We start from the raw sequence: 18112 nt of genomic DNA on the forward strand, positions 1-18112 counted from the left end.
AGAGGCATTTGTGCCTTCTGGACCGAGAGACATAAAGTTGCATAAATAACTCCAGCTTCACTGCTCCAAGGTAGACTAAGGAGATTAATGGACTTCTTAAAAAGGGAAACTGACTGACTTTTTTTGGCGGAAAAGAAAATTGATTCTTTCCCCACAAATTAAAAGAAAGTAAAAGAAAAGAGAAACTCCGTTAACTATGTTAGTTATGTTAATTCAAGCACTTCTTAAAATATGACTGTTAACTCTGCTATTCAGTCACCTGGATGTAGGGCAATTATTTTTCTCTCTTGCCTACCTAAAGAGATCTGTTTCATGCTACAGAAAATTGTGTATATCCTAAAAGCCTACTTTGAGATATACAAGCTAGGAACTTCACAGCAGGCTAGCACTCTCCTGGCTTGATGTCCCAACAGAACCTGGGAGCACAGTAGTTTGTACAAGGTGGCAATAATCTCATTGACAAAAAGAGAGCAAGAGCAAAGCAAAGTGAGTGTTTAGTTCAAGCAATCTGGCTTGTCCCTCATCATGTAGCAGGGCAGAGTTCAAAGCTTTATCCAAATTGTTGTTTCTCAGTGAATTTGCATCAATTAGAACCTTCTGGGTTTTAGTGACCATGTGCTACTCTCAAAATACATTAATGCAGCAGATGTGCTCCAATCCTAGCTTTCCCAAATCTACCTGACATTAACAGACTAAATCTACACATTACTTTGTTCCACAGTTTCCCACTTGGCAACCGTGTACTAACACCCCTCTACCCTGATCTGAGATCTCTGCTCATAAAATGCACAGTGATGGGAATCTGTAAATAACAACATGTAACTAGTGATTTGCACATAATCATATTATCTGATGAAAAGAAATTATGAGAAATAATACAGGTTATTTCAGCCAAAAATGGTTCTTAGTTATATTTATAATTTGACCACTTCATGCACATACAAAATACATCAAAATCATAATGAAAAGAAGCAGACAATGCCTCCCAAATATACAAAGAAGCATTTTAAATAACATTGTCTGTGTACGAGCACATTTGTGCGTATCTTTCCAAAATACATTGTCACTCTTTCTCTTCTTCCATAGATGTCATAGCACTCTTTGAACAAGACTTTGTAGTTCTGAATTCTCACAGGCATTGCAACCATGAAAGTAGCAAGGTGTGAGCTAGAAATTTAATTTTTAAAAAGTAAATAAAAATTTAATGCAATTCTCCACATGTAACCACTAAAGGGATGGGGAGCTAAAAATACACACTCTTGTATTAAATCAGGAATCCTGATTTGCATATCACACGATTTCCACCTGAAATCTCAGAGAATGAGACGCAAAATTATTTGTTCCACCAGACTGAGATGCTGTTATTCCTTTCTAATAGTCCATTAATGGTACATTTGGCACTAGATACTAGCAAATTAATCAGGAAAAGTAAAATATAACTCCCATTACTGCTGAAAAGAAGAGGATTCCACAATTCATCAGAAAAGGATTTCAGTGGTGTTTTAAGAGTTTTCCATCAAGGATGCCAGTGAGGATTTTATAGGGGATTAAGTATAAATCAGGGATGCTTATTCTGTGTATGTTCTCTCTTCCCCAGCCTTCAATGCTAGCACTTTCCATATAACTGTAAACAAAGAGAGGATCCTAACTGCAACTAAGTTCCATTAAACTGTCACAGAAAAGTGAACTTATCCAGTCTTGTGTATCAGAACAAAGTTTGCAACTGCATGAATTCATGCAAGGCTGTGCACAGTGTCTGGTCCCATCTCTTAGACAGGCAATCTAGCTAAACGAAGTGCAAACCTTCAGATAAATAGTTTTACTTAACACCACTGGATGACAGAAAGATTTATCTGCTGTTATACCAACACAAGGTGAAACCCTGTTTTCCTCATTCTCCAGTTGCTGACACTGTGCCCACAGACTCCTTTCAAAGACTGGGACAGCCTCTGTTCCCAGAGAAGCACAGGAAAGCTCTCTGGTCCTGCCAGCACCTGTGGGATCTCTCACACACAAGCTGTTCAGAAAACAGTGGGTGAGCACTGATTGTTGTGTTTGTTAACACAGCAAACCTAGCAAATCTCTGTTATCCAGGCTGGTAATTCCCACTGAGTTAAATACTATTTCCTGATTTGAAGCTGAAGATCAATACGAACCTTGTGACTGGTGAATCCCTTGTATATTTTCTTGGTGGCATCAAAATCTGTATCAGCCTGGCTATTTCCCCTATTGGCATCATGTTCTCATTTGAGGAGTTAACTCATTTGTGTTTATAATTTCCCTATATCTTTTTTAAATTTCCAATTTAAAAAAAAATAATCAAATTCATAATGTAATATCAGATTTCACAAGTAGTGAAATGCTAGTTTTTCTGCATTTTCTGCATCTTGTTTCTTGTACTTACAGACATATATTTTTTCTTTTTTTTTTTCTTTCTTTTTTTTTTAAGTAAGTCTTGAAAGACCTAGATTCTAAGTGACTTGGTTCTTTGACCTCTCCTGGTATCGCTCACAAGAGCAGCAAAGCAGCCCTTTTGACCAGAGATTACATACCAGGAAAAGATTTACCTGACTCAGACCCTGAAACTATAGAAACACAGCTGCATAATGCTGTTCTTGTTTTTAATCTACATCCTAACTTTTTATGACTGCATTTTACCCCATAAGCACTTTAACAACATAAAACATTACTTACTTTAAATGCTGTCTTTCCAGCATAAATGACTTCCACCTTCCTTCTAAATCTGTGGATTTAGCACATGGAGACTAGAAGTGTGTGCTGAAAACAAACCAGCTGTGGATCTGGGTAATACCTCCTTGCTTTACACGTTTCTTCAGAAAAGAGATAACATCAGCTTTTACTTTGTTTTGCCACAAGAGGGCACTCCCTTAATTCGTGTCATTACTAAGGCAATGTCCATTACTAGCAACAAGATAGACTCGTTTTCTATCTAAACCATCGTTCCAAATTTTTATATAGATAAGTTGAAGACTTTCATTCTGTTTGTGTTCTCAGCATGCATTTGACTTACATCGAGTTACTAGGGAATATTATTTAGCTGTGAGAGCACATTGCGCTTCATAAATGACTGATAAGACAAAAAATGTTGGGAAGTAAATAGTATTTTCCCTTCATTATCTTTACAAATAGCAGTACACTGTATTAACACAACTCATTGTTCTCAGTGAGAAACTCAGACAGGTCACAATCAAAAGGAAAGATCTTAAGACGTGCTGCTTTCAGAAGCATGAGAAATTTGTGAAACGAAGAAAAAACGTGTTATACTTGTCATCTGCTTGTGAATGCTTAGCTATTTGAATTTGCTTAAATATGCCATCATATGCAACAATATACAGCGCAAGCATGGTCCACACAGGAAACTGATTCAAGCACTCAAAGTCTGAAGATTGTCACGTCCTCCCTAATGCAAAACTCTGATTGTGTTGACCTACTTAGAATCAGAAAGTTAAGAAGATTTTGTTTAAAATGCTTCTAAACAGTCATCATGAGTGTACAGTATAACTTACCATAGCATTTTTGTTTTCAGTCCTCATATTTCATATATAAACCTGTGTCAATTACCAAAACCAAGACTGATTTCACCCTCTTACTTAAGTCCAAATAAAATCTTGCCCAGAAACAGTAGATGGATGTTTGTCCATCAAGAGTCAGCTATGTTCCTGGGCAACCGGTAATGCTCTGGCCGGATCCTTGCCTTCTTCTCTTGAGGGTTGGCATATTTCCACTTGGATGGAGACATTTTTAGCTTTTTTCTCTTCTTATCTGTACACCACACTTTTTCACAGTATTCCTCCACCCTCTGGAAGTTGCTATAACCTATTAGTTGAAGAAATTCCTTGTACCATGGCTTTGATGCCTGAGGTATACTGCTCTGCATTGGGCATGGCATCTTGTGAGGTATCTCCTCCTCATAGTCTTTATTGAACATTTCATCTACACGCTCTTCCTCAACTATTTCCAGGGTGATTTTCCTGACAGTATGAACAATGCTGTGTTCCACTGTCTGACAAAAATAGGTCCCTGCATCCAAACGATGCAGCTTCAGGAATAAGAGGCCAAGGTCCATTTTGATTATTCTATCATCTGTCTTCACCTGAAAAACAAAATTGATGCAGTTATAGAGCACAGGCCTTTATTATTACATTAAATCAGTGCAATTACTTCTGAAATGTCCTTTCATGAACATAATATTACATTTCAAGAGGACAATTAGGAATCCATGTTGCCTTATTTCACAGTTTTTAAATAAAGAAAATATTTACTTGAAGTAAAGAAGTTGAGCTGTGAAAGGAAAACAATCTAGAGAATCTGGCAAGCATGGTAGAACAGATAGTGGGGCAGATACTTTCCTGTTTTCCCAGCGTGGGTTAGTCACTTGTGGCTAAATCATAGAGGGAAATAGGGTTGAACATGCAAGTAAACTAGTGGATAGAAAACAAATGGGCATTTGCCAGGTGACCTCCAATAACTGTCCCTGTGAATGCTCTTGTACATTGACAAATGTTTTTGAGGCAGCACCCATAGACATTTTTATTTCTAACTGCTGGGCCAATGAGGTCTTAAAGCCACAGTTCTGAGCTTGGTGTTTGAGTTCCCCCTACAGCTCCCGAGAGCTAGGTTATTAACTGCAACGTATTCTCTGATGCTAGCAAGCAGGGAGAACACAGCTGTCTAATCCAGCCAGCAGAAGTGTTCAGAAGAATGGCATCTCCATCTTTCTATTTAACACTAAGATGCCGAATACAAGGGGACGAGAAGTACTGGGCGATGAATGGATTGAAAAAAACCTTGCAGTGAAGGACCTGGGTATATTGGTGGATGGAAAATTGGACATGAGCTGGCACTGTGTGTTCACTGTCTATATCCTGGACTGCATCACAAGAAGCGTGGCCAGCAGGTCGAGGGAGGTGATTCTGCCCCTCTACTCTGCTATTGTGAGATCACACCTGGAGTACTTTGTCCAGCTCTGGGGGCCCCAACATAAGAAGGACAAGGACCTGTTGGAAAACTCCAGAGGAGAGGCACAAAAAGAATCAGAAGGCTGCAACACCTCTCCTGTGAAGACAGACTGAGGGAGTTGTGATTGTTAAGTCTGGAGAAGTGAAGGCTCAGGGGAGACCTTATAGCAGCCTTTCAATATGTAAAGGGGGACTATAGGAAAGATGGAGACACTTTTTACTAGGGCCTGTAGTGATAAGAGAAGGGATAATGATTTTAAACTAGAAGAGGGTAGATTTAGATTGGACATAAGGAAGAAATATTTTATGTTGAGGGTAATAAGACACTGGAACAGATTTCCGAGAGCAGTTGATCCCATCATTGGAAGCATTCAAGTGAGGTTGGATGGGGCTTTGAGCAACCTGATCTAGAGAAAGATGTCCCTGCCATGGCAGTGGGGTTGGACTAAATGATCTTTGAAGGCCCCTTCCAACCTAAACCCGTCTGTGATTCTATCACAATATTATCTATTTCTCTTTGCTTGAACTTTTCTTCTTCTGATGTGTAAATAATTATTCACGGAAAAAAATGGAATAAGTTGCAGGTGGAACCATTAAAACAAATTCATCTTAGTAATATAAAGACCTACTGGAAAGATAGAGCCTGTCTCATAATAGGGAAATAGATGTAAAAGTGGCAGAGAATCCACCAACCCCTATTTTCAGGAGGTTCTGTCATGCAATAGGTGAGGCAGCAAGAAAGAATAGATGTTAAACTAGACTAACAATGGGAGCAATATGTACATATTTCACCTCTGCAATAACACAGCAAGAGAAGTGTTTGATTCTCTTTTGGTTTGAGATCTTCAATCAAGTTTCGCTATATTTCTAACATCTGCATTCAAGATGCTGAATGCAAACACCAGATGAAATTCTCACATCTATTAATTCATGAGAGCAACTCATGACAGGCCTTTCAGTAAAGATGTAATATTCCTAAGCACAGGCTCTTTTCATCAAAATATTAGGCTATAAGAATATTTACCTCTTCCTTCTTAGCTTCATGCGCTCGCTGGACAAACCAGATTACTTTTGCTTGTAAAGTCCTAGGGGTGCACTCCAGAAGGGTGCTGTTGTACTCTATTCCGTAAACAAGTCGCTCCTCAGTCTTCTCCAGGACTTCACCTGGAAGGCAGAGAAACGTTTTAAAAATATGTGTCACTGCCAATACTTGTTACACTCCATATTCAAAGTATATTTACTTTTCAGAGTGAAGTTTAATTCAGATCCAACCATATAGTGACTGAGAAGTAGTGTCTGGTGAAGGTCTGACCCACTAAGTGAATTTTCCAATCATCCCAGATTCTTACAGGATCTGGCCACAAGATAAATGGACCAAATTGTGCCGTGATTCAGCTAAGATTATATATAGATAAACAGATTTCAGCCTTTCAGACTGCTAATGGCTTGTGCCTGGTTCTTCTGAACAGTTCATCTATTTCATTTTCACTCAGTGAAAGAGAAGGATTCAATACATGCTTATATATAATAAATAATTACATATTTTTAGGAGTTAAAATGGGAGCACATAGCCTTTTGCAGAATGACACTCTTAAAAACTAGAAATACCCTAACCAAATTATATATATCCATGTTATATGCATATAAAATGAATGTTTAGTATTGGCCCAAGGGTGCTAATAAAAGCAAGGTGAATGAAATTAGTCAAATCTCAATTCTGCTTTTCGATCCAACAAAACATCTGGAGGAAGATAAGCTAGTTGTTACACCAGAGGAGACCAATTGCCTCATTAATGAAATAATTTTACTCCACAGCAGTAAGAAATATTCTTGAGACCAATCAGTTTTATACCTTAAAAATACAGGATTTTATATCATTGTGACTTCTCTGTTGCAGATTCAAACTTAATGTATAATTAATATTTCATATTTAAATATACTTTTTCAAAATCTTCTATATCCTCCAATGATCTCCAATTTTAATGAAGCTTTCTGTGGTAAAATATCTATCTAATATTTATATATTGACAATATCTTTTCTCTGACTATCTATCTAAAAGAACCTTTTATATTCGATTTTTTTTTCCATTATAAATGTATTGGGTGTTATCCTGCAAAATACTGAGGATGTCCAGGCAACTGCTTTCTCTCTGTTTTGCCTTTCCCAATACTAGTCTTTGAAATCATCACTTTCCAAGGTTTGGAAAACAGCATTAGACACAGTAATCTATCTTTTTTTAGGACAAAGCTTGATGATGATCATAAATACACATTTGTGTTCTGACATGTCATCTCTGTGCTATGGAGCTCTCTCAGTTCTGGCTGAGTGTCCTGGCAGCATTTCATACACATTTCCGGATGCAGTCCTGTTGTTTCTTATCCCTGCCCATCTTTCCACTTGATTTCCACTGGAGGCCCTTGAGATGCATTAGCCACATCCCTGGTCTGAATGACAGCACTGCAGGACTATATGAATGCTGTGGGATGAACCTCACCTGCTATCGAAACAAAGTCATTCTTAAATCTGGATAACGTGGGCTCATCCCCATGACTCTCATAATCTATCATAATTCCTTATTATAGGAATAAACCAGTAAAAAAACTCAGGTGAGATCATGGTCTGGCTTATGCTCTTGGCAAAGCCTGTGCTCTCTGCTCCAGGCATTTGCTAGCAATTTGTAAACGTGTGAGTAGATTACCAATGAACTGCTGGCCAAAGCACTGCTGTGCGGCATTTCCGTGTCGAACATCTTGTCGGCGAAAACGTCTGCAGGGGAAAAAATGAAATTGTTTGAGATGAACATGTTTAGCTTACAGATTGTTGGGTTTATGCTAAAGTGGCATTCATTAAAAGCGTAAGGAGCTAAAATTTAGGACTGTTGTGAGAAGTACTTATTTATGCCTCAGCATTTTCTCTATAGTCAACCTGTTGGAAATCACATGTCTGAAAAAAAGAAACAGACTTGTCTGGTGAAGAGGCACAAATATATATCCAGTTTACAAATAACTACAGTGATGTGACAGATATTAAAGCAAGATCCTCTGGATCAACTGGGTAACACTCAGTGCTAGGAAAAGTCAAAGGGACCTTTAGCCTTTCTTTGTGTTTTCTCTCTCTCTGGAAGCCAAGGAAATTCTCCTTTCTTAGTTTAGAACAGTTTGCCATGTATGTGAATGGTAGTTCTTTTATCCTTTGCTCTCATGTTATTTTTTTCACTTCAAAATCTCAAAGCTCAGAGTAAATACTTTGTTTTATTACATCTGTGTAGCAGACAGTTGTTAAGTTCATTTTTTCTCAGTAGAGAAACAGACACATTCATTACTAGCCCATGCCTAGAAACTGAGCTAGTGGCAGAGCTGTGGTCAGAACCTGGGGTTGTGACCTGGAAATAATGCAATTGGTTTTGAGCAAAAAATTGTTGTGAGTTTTGGGCTTTGGGGTTTTTATATATATTAACAGAAAAACAATGAAAACCATAATTGTAAGGTGCATTCCCAGAAGAACTGTGCTTTTATATGGCAATATTTTGCTCTGAGTATCCTGATAAATAAAATTCAGATTGCTTACTAGCAAAACAAAAAAAACCCTATTGGAATGCCATATCTTGCCTGATGTAGTATTTCCAACAACCTGAAATGTAGTTATACTAAGGATACCTTTCATATGATTTGCATAAAGACATTCTACACAGTGTTACCACTGTCATACATAACAGATTAACAGAAATATGCAACGTGGCAAATCTTACACAGCAGGTGTGTGCAGAAACACACAAAGCCAAGCAGTTTTGTTGTTCTTTGCATTTACTAAAATAATGCTTTTCTCCAGCACTACGTGAACACACATGGCAGAATTTTATTTGAAACAAATTTAATTTATTGACACTATATAGATTTATACTAGTTAAAGGTCTTGCCCATGGATGTTACTCATTGCATTTCTAAACTGGAAGTAGATAGTGATTGTTTTCTAACTTCTGTCACCCATATGGAATTCTGGTCCAGGTGTGCAAGTGGATCAATAGGACAGCTTTAACCTTTACTGATATTCAGAGTAGCAGAGCCAATATTTTGCCATTGTTTCAGGGGAATCTGCAAATTCAGTGGTGAATGCATCGGGCCTTTTAAGCAGAAGAACTGAAAATCCATGAACATTATTAAATGGAAGCTGAGATTCTGAGATAGCGACAGGGTTTCATCATGTCCAGGGAGTTCTCATTGTGATGTATAGATGCTGCAGCCCTCCTTACTGATAACTCTGCAAAGTGTCAGTGCTGAATAATGCTTCCACCAGCTTTGCACATCTGTATACACAAAGAAGAGACAATTCTCTTGCACAAATATACATAAGTAGTACAGACATTAGCCTTGAAAAAGACAAGAAAATGCCACTGCTGCCAGGCCCAGCAGCCCTATCTAGCAGGAACAGGACAGTTAGCAGGCATGTGCTATTTGCTCTGCGGTTCCTGAAGATCATTGTGAAACTAAAAAAATCCAAGTCCTGTAAGACAGCATATTCTCCAGTTGTTAAAAGCATTCAAGAAAAAGTAATGTTTTTTTGATGGAATTTTGCTGTTGTGAGTGTAAACACTGGGGAAGATACATTTTCCTTCACTTGCTACTGTTTTTTTGAAGAAGAAAAAAAATGGGGAGAGGCTCTGAAAGAGAGGGAGATGCTGGGGGATAAACTTATTTTGCAAATACTGACATAAGCCTGGTATTTATTATTTTTTCTTAGTAATCATTTCATTCAGTATTCCATGAATAATAGAGTACCAGACAATTCCTGAGGTAAACTAGGATAAGGAACAATTTTCAGTGACTAGCAAATGTACTGAATATATGGAAGTGTCTTTTGCAATCTATAACTTCATAAATTTAGATTTCAATCTAACTCTGTGCTTCCAGGAACTTAATAAAAATGATATGCAAGAAGGCAATAGTTGTCATCATCATCCTCATCACCATCATCCTCATGTTTCTTTATTATTTCTCAGGGATATATGAGGCAAAGCCGAAAAGTCTCAGGGAGAGAAGGCACCGTTGTCGTTTGCAGAAAGAAATCAGTTGATTGAGCTTGGTTTTGCCCAAACACGTTACAACAGATTGACATTTGGGTTGGCACAGGGACTGAGCTGCAAGAAGGCAGCCCCTTAACCCCGCCCCCCGTCCTGCCCCAGCGGTCTGTGGCGCCCCCTAGCGAGAGACTGAAGTCACTGCAGATCCACTGCCCCACTCCAGCCTGGGCACCCCATCGCAGGCAGGCAACAAGGAAGGCCAGGAGGTTTCAGGGAAAAACAACATAGATTTGGGAAAAAACCCATCTGTTCAGAGCTCCCTTGCTAACCATGAGAGACAAGCATGTGTTTGTGTGTCTGCTGGTGGAGTGGATTGTGGAGAAAGAGGCCAGAGAGAAAGAGCAGGCAGGAGTGCAACTGTCAGCTTCTTAAAATTAGCTGAAGAATCACAGGTTAACAGATCTACCCAAGCTGAAAGACATTTTTGAATTACTTCAGCCCTTTTTCAGCCTGGACGGCGAGCTGGCACAGCAAAGTATCTCACTTGTAGAATATAGTGCTTGTTTAGATAAAAGTTGAACCTGCCTAAATCAGATTGCAGAGTTAATAGTGAACTAAAGCATTTTTTTAAGTCCTGGACCTTTCTGCTTCCTTAAGCACACTTCATAGAAGTTGAATGCAATATAATTTCCTTCTGTCATCTTAAGTATTTGCAGTATGCAGGAGCTGTACACCTGTAACTACCACAACATCATAGCGTGCCGTTCTGCCAGCATGAAAATATGGGATTTTGAGCTCAGGTTTCATCTGACCTTAATTAAATCCTATATCTATTTATCATCCGAGCTATGCATTTACAAGGAATTGTAATATAGGCTTTCACAATTCAACAAATTAGTACCAGCTGTCAAGCAGAGGTTGTTTTGTATTTATGCTGAAGTTCTCTCTGTACCCTGTACATACCTTAACTTGCAGTTTTTCTATTTCATGTTTCTCTAAACACTTGTCATACCTTGGAGGCATTAGGATCTAAAGCAGAGAGCTTTTGAATCAGTGGGGAGGAAACATTGTACATTCCTGCTTCCTTCAACACTTCACCAGCAGGACTGGAATTAGAAAGAGAGCTCTTAGCAGTGCTCTTACTGCACTGCTCTTACCAGTCAAAAGCCCACCTAAAGGTACTGTATGAGGGACACGTTTGAACACATGGAGGTGGTATTAAAGCCAACTCAGGTGTGCTGTATTGTAAGGCACAGCTCTATAACCCCTGATGAAGAGAGGGCTGCCAGGAACAGGCAGAACAAGTGCTCTCCAATGCCCCTTGTGCTCCCATTGCTTGTGCTACCCAGCACAGCTTTAAGCAGAAATCTGGAGCCCTGAGACAAAGCCAAATCCATATGTATATGCTCTGGGGCGTAGCATGAATCGTATCTGGAGCCCAGGGCAGCCACAGTAGGATTATTGCCTGCTTGGGGTTGCTTAGTATCAGAAAACTCCATGTTGTCTATTGAGATTTGCCTTTTCCAGCAGTGATCTCCGCCTGGTACCCCGCAGGAGGGAACTTAAAACAATTTCCATAACATGTCCTGAGTAGCTTTCCCTGTCTCTGTGTGTACCACACAGCTAGTGTAAGCTCACCACTTTAAAATGCTCTGAGAGCCAGCTATGAGCTAAAGTGAACAAAGCAAATGCCATCTGTCCTTCTCAACGTTATTAGCTATTCCTGGCTGTTCCCCACACTCTTACATGTAAAACAAGTTTTGCAGACTTCAAGAACATTCAATTGAGTGCAAATCCCTTCTCCACTGCTGCAGCGCTTATCTTAAGAGAAGGAGGATGATAACAACAGTATTTTCTTCTTTTAGAGACTGACCTGCTGAATGTTGAGGAGGTAAGGCATAGGAAGGTGCCTGGGGTGCTGCCCATATCACTCAACCCTGGATAAATATGTGTATCAGGGGACTTAAGGGCTCCTGCTCTGGAAATTGTCTTAGGTGAGAAATATGCTAAAAATGTACGACAGAGTTCAGGACTGAGTGAGTTTCTCTTATCTTTCCTTAGACAATAAGTAGCCTGCAGAACAACGTAAATGCTAATACAGTCCTAGGAGGTTGGTAGGAAATTTTTAAAAACCCCCAATGACCTCTCCCCAAATGACTTTTACATCATTAGTTGAGTAACCCAAGTGCTTTATAATTATGATAATCCAATTTCTTCTTCCTACTGCAGGAAATTAATCTCTGTGGCCCACTATATAGCTGCTCATCTCTCTTAATCTGGGGCCTGAAAATTTTAGCCAGAATCTTCTCACATTGACCAGACAGCCAGAGCCCACTTCTTCTCTTAGGTCTGCAAGAGCAGAAGTCTCATATGATCCTGCTTGTAAAAGTGGTGTAGATTTCCTTCTTGGATTTACCTATGTCTTAGTATAATAAATCCAAGAGATTCTTAATTACACTGAGTCATTAGTTGTATTTCTCATTTTTATTTCTTTATGTGCCTTACCCAAAAAGTCATGTTACCCAATGTAACATGACTGTGTTTATTATCTTTCAGACAAATCCAGAGAAATGTCTGTTGTGCCTGGCTATAGTCAACAGCACATTTGGTTTGAGTGCATCCGGGTTCATGGAAAGATAAGGTGTGCAGGACAAAAAAAAAATAAATAGAAACCCCCAGTTTCCTGTTTTTTTCCTTAAGAAATAATAATCTATTTGGGATATTAGGACTTGGTTTTGACTCAATCATCTCCACTGTTTTTCAAAACTGTCTCCAGAAGTTACTCAATTTATTCTAATCTTTGCAGTCCATATATGTCTAATATGTATAAACATATCTTTGCAGAAACAGTAACTGTAAAAAAAAAAAAGCCAGAAAGGATTTGAATTATACATTACCAAAGTTTTGCTGCTAAGGCTAGAAATCACTCTCTCTAGTGGCAAAGCTGACAAAGTCTTGCAAAAAAGTCTGGATTAAAAGTCTGGATATGCACGTTCTAGATGCTTGATCAAGTATATGTGTAGCTGAATTGGAGAATTTGGGTTTGAGTGAAGGGATGATGACAGGTATATGGGAAATTACTGCACAAAAGAGTGAAGGCCAAGAGCCATGAATAAGGGAATGGTGACATAGAGGAGAATTCTACCCAAGGGAAGAATTAAAGCACCTGAATGTGCTTTGAACTGGCCTCTAGAGTAACTTTTCTTGATAAATTCACTGAGGAAACCCTAAGCCTAACCTTAGCTTTTGCAGATAGTCTGTTTTCTTTTTGGTTAATGAATGTATTTAACTATTAACAAAGATTCTTCTTTGCTTTTTTTGGAAATTCTGTTGTATATTTTATTGCAGTGGGATATATTTGCTGTATAATTCTACCAAAATAGGTCTCTGAAGTTGTAACGAATCCTCTGTGCACCAGGAAATGTATAAGGAAACTGAGGTTTGTTTAAAACTTACTGCAAATATTTACTAAGTGAATTTGCTTCATTCACAAAAGTATTCCTGGTACTACACTGGTTTATGCCAGCCTGTTAATTTGGCTACTATGCAATCCCCTAAGGTTGTGCTAATAAATTAGCAGCTAACATATCTTCTCAGTGCTCACTTATTTTTATGAGGGGGAGATACGAAATACCTTGTGTTGTGGTAGGTACTCTTTACATGGGTATTTTGCAAAAAAGAAAATCACGGAAAGCAGCAGTTCTCACCTCTTTGCCTGCATTCCTGTGGGATAGTATCGGGAGCAGGAGATCCCATCCCAAGCGCAGTACGGATCCCGGGCGAGGCAGCAATCAGCGCAGGCCGTGCCGTACATGTCACACTGGTGGAACTTCACTTGAGCTATAACCGACTCAGATCCAACGTAGAGCTGTTGCTGGAAAAAATACACCACGTATGATTAAATTCCTAGGACTTCCACTAAAACTTCTGTTACCGATGGGGTTATTAAAAAACATTAGCTTTATTATTGCTTGCCAGTTGTGCATCCAGCCTGTGCCCTGAGGGAGGCAGAGTTACTCTATAGCAAAATATCTGATTACAGACTAACTCTCCAGCATGAGGACAGAGGAGCAGAAAGAATGTAAAATGAACAAGTTTATTTTGGCATTTCCTCACTTCTGAAGTTTCAGCTTTGTAAGCTTTGTGTTTGAATAGGCAGGGATTTAATTTCTTTTTCTTCCTCAAGATACTTTCAATGCCTCCCTTTTTATACTTCTCTGTCACTTAACAGGTCTGCAAAACAAACCCAAAAAATTTGACATGAAAGACTTTAAACACAAGTTCAAATTTGCAAAAGTTTTAAGCAATCTCAATCTTAAAATGGGAGTTATAAAGTAAATTTAACTCCTGGTGTGGATACTTACAATATGGTCCCATATACTCATGCACTATGTGTACATGCACATGTACTGTGATTTGTGTAATCCCTCAGTGCACAAGAGAGATTTCTTTTTTCCTGGTGCTGTGCAGTATTTCCTTACAAATTAATTGGTCACAATGTACTTCTTTCATATTTATTTGTAGGATTTGGGGTTTTTTTCAGCATTAGTGCTAAGACTGTTTGAATCTTCTGAGTTCACAGAAATATCCTTTTCAAATCAAGTGAAAGACAATCGGTCTGATTCATGACTTGCTGGCATAATAAATTCAGAAGAGAATAGCTTGAATTTACAGTGATTTGATAAGAAATCTCGTTGCAGATAAATGTAAATGGAGTGAACACAGAAATATGCAGTGTGCACTGCAATAGGAACTGCTTATGCATGGTTCACCATGGTTTTACCAGTCAGAAAAAGGATTCCTAATGAATATTTAAACTGTGCTTATCCTAATGGCCAAACTTAGTCCATAACTCCCACTTTTAGACCAAGCTTTCAAAATCTGGTATTTTAAAATTCTTAAAGCTGGAAAATACATGCAGCTCATTTATTCTGGCTTGCCTATCACAAAACACAAAATTAACCCAGATCGTTCATTTTTGTTCCTAATTACACCTTCTGTTTAGGTCACAAAAAATTTACTCTTAGAAATGCAAGGAGAAAAGACTAGGAGAGACTGGTAACAGCAATTCTTGAAGACTTTTTCAGCTGAGATAAAGCATATGATAGCATGGACTCAATCTGCCAACTGGAATGAAGAAGACACCTAGGATCCTTGTTTGAGAGGAATTATTTCTTGTCTGTAAAGGCTGCCGTGTGATTGTCCCAGAAGACATGAACAACACTTTCAATGAGACATACAAGATGAGACTTTTCTCTTTCATCTTTTAGCAGGGGTAAAGACTACTCTAAGTCTTGGTTCATCACAGAAGGGCAAAAAACATCTGATATCTCGCCAACTGAACATCAAAGAAAAACATTCCTTCCCAGCCTTTGCAGATAACTAGCTTAGCCCTGAAACAGGATATTTTATTGTACCACTGACTTAGTGAAGACTGGTTAGTGTTATAAGGATATTGAGACAAACCTAGCAAGGAGATGTCCACAGGCTCACAAAATCTAAGGTCAAAAGAGACCAACCAAAATGCTAGAGTAGAGAAGCTACATAACTTTTTTTTACATAAGCTCAATTAAGTTATAATTCTGCTTACAGATTTCATTTTAAAGACAAAATTATTTGGTGCCAACCCAGTCCATTACATGTATTCCAACATTTAATTTTCCTTAGTACCAGAAAACTGCGTCCTATCTCAAGATTGAGTTTATCTACATTCAAAAAGCTGAACTTGGTTATTTACTCTTGATATTGCTTTTCCATCATCGTTAAGAATCCCTATACACATACATTAAATAGTCACTCTGTTGGGTAAAATTTTATATCTGTCTATCCTGTTTTCTGTAAGTCTTTTCTTTGATATCTTGAAAAAGTTAAACTACTTTCACTTCTCACAAGAAGGTTTGTTCTCCAACCACTGGATTGCTCTGGCAGCTTTTTTACAATACTTTCCAGATTTTCCAGATATTTCTTGAATTATTAGAGTTAGCAGCCCTCTTGGGAGCTGGATGTAAAGGAGGAAGACTACTTCACTTTTTATGCAGTATCTCCTTTTTACTTTTCCAACACAACCTTTTAACCATGACGTTTCACTGAGAGCTAAAGTTAAGGCAAATACCTGAAATGACACCAAAGTCTTTCTCCAAATAATCACTTAAGTGCAGTATTAGACAAGCCGGAACTGCGTTCACACTCGATGAGAAAAAAAACAATAGATTGATCCAGGAAATAATTCAGAATACTTTACTTACACCTAAGATAATCCTCTAAATCACCATCAGAGGAGTCTGTCTTTCTACATTACCTACAGAAAGAATGCAACTTGAATGACACCAAGACTAAAATGATCTTTTGGGGCACACTCACACCTCATATTAGTCCACTTTTCCGTCTTTGTTACTTGTGTTTCACTATGTTTACTTGCACTCATATTGTGTTGGATGTCTAAGATCTATTAAGATGTAACTGTCCTGGTATGTTTATAAAGGCTCCATCCTGAGATGATGTGGTGATATGGTACGGATATCTATGATATGGTACAGATGAGGATCTACCTACAATAGTAATAAATTGGGTGTTTATGTTAGCAGAAACTAGCAGAAACTCTAAAGTGAGTCAGACCCAAATTGCCCTGCCTTTCATGGGCAACTGAATACATGGGGGAGCCAACAAGGTGTTCTACACTGGTATCCCTATGGGGCTGCCACCTGTCTGCATTTATCAGCAGGGAACTTTTCTGTGAGTTGCCACATCCACCAAGATAATCCCTACTCCGATTACTATGGCAGTAACTCATGAAGCAGATTGGGTTTTACTTGCTTTGATAGGAATGATAGTGGGAACTAAGGAGAGTTAACATTAGAATTGAAAAACATGAATACTTCATAAAGGAACTGAGCATGTAAACATAAGTTTATATTACAAAAGGATTACATGTATAAAACCAGATCACATTATAGATAACGTACATCTCTCCATCTATCTCTATACAGTTTACAGCTTAATTACATTTGAGACACAATCTTCACCTTTCAAACTTCTCAAATACTTACCCTTTTTGAAGAGATTTCCATAGAAATAATAGGAACAGGCACCTAGGAAATACAAAATATTTCATTGCTTAGGAAAAAGAATATATTTTTACTATGACAATAAATTAGGTAAAATAGTGATGGTATTTACTTATTATATTCAGTTTCATTAGAAACTTTGACTTTCTTTTAGTTCTTATGTTACAGAAAGATGTGAAGAAATTGTGAGTTTCAGAACTATTGCTTTAAAAGAGTTTATTTAAAAACAACCAGCCAACACTTAATTCAGGATTATCGGAGCCACAGGAACACTAGAATTTCCCTGTCAAACATGACATTACCTCTTTCCACCACCACTGAACCCCTTTTGTCCTACTTGAGAGTGATAAGTGGAGTGTTCTTTATAACAAAACATTCATTAAAGATAAGATAAAAATAGCAGGAATTCCTTCTCTTACCATTTTCCTCTCTGTCCTCTGCTCAGATTTCCTGGAGCAATGGCAAGACATACCTCCTAATAGGTCTATTGAAAACTAACTTTATCAAGAGGTGCAATTTCTGTGATTTTCCCCCCAGGCAATAAGTCAATATGAAATGCAGGTACCAGATTTAAATATCTACTTTTGGACCTCAGATTTTCCCTGTGGTTGCAAGTAGGTTACCCACCTACTCAATGTGGCTGACATGGCATGATGGGAATACTCACTAAGAGAATTTCATTATATTAGCTTTGCCACATGCCAAATACTGAGCTTTAGTCATGGGTTATTCTTAAACAGAATGGAGTTTTGCCTCACTAGGATTCAGGTTTTCCCACTGTTAAGACAGATTAATTGATTCATTCTTTCTGAGGATTGGGCTTTTTCTATCTGGACCTCATTTAAGCTTCCAAGATTTTAGTAGGCACATTTTTGTGCATGCATTTATAATTTTTGAAGCACTTAATTGGATATGAGGGGAAAATTAAATAAAATGCAGTAAGTTCTTGATTAATGGTCACACTAAAATCTCCAAGCATGTAAACAGAGAGGCAATAGTCCTGGTTTGCTGCCATATGTTTCAGTACTTGGGCTACAATCATCTCAGGAAA

At 38.2% G+C, this 18112-nt stretch overlaps 1 protein-coding gene across 1 annotated transcript in view; it reads right to left on the minus strand.

The window, feature by feature from the left end:
- Positions 1–2420: 2420 nt before the first annotated feature.
- SEMA3E (sema domain, immunoglobulin domain (Ig), short basic domain, secreted, (semaphorin) 3E) overlaps positions 2421–18112 on the minus strand; it is a 146245-nt gene continuing 130553 nt past the window's right edge. The window contains exons 13-17 of the mRNA XM_014964315.1: positions 17044–17085; positions 13705–13871; positions 7679–7746; positions 6004–6143; positions 2421–4114 (exon numbers count right to left, since the gene is read on the minus strand). Coding sequence (XP_014819801.1) covers positions 3662–4114; positions 6004–6143; positions 7679–7746; positions 13705–13871; positions 17044–17085 — 870 coding nt within the window. The 3' untranslated portion in view covers positions 2421–3661. The remainder of the gene's footprint in view (positions 4115–6003; positions 6144–7678; positions 7747–13704; positions 13872–17043; positions 17086–18112) is intronic.

This window comes from Calidris pugnax, unplaced genomic scaffold (genome assembly GCF_001431845.1).
Source record: "Calidris pugnax isolate Ruff unplaced genomic scaffold, ASM143184v1 scaffold44, whole genome shotgun sequence".
Lineage (NCBI taxonomy): Eukaryota > Metazoa > Chordata > Aves > Charadriiformes > Scolopacidae > Calidris > Calidris pugnax.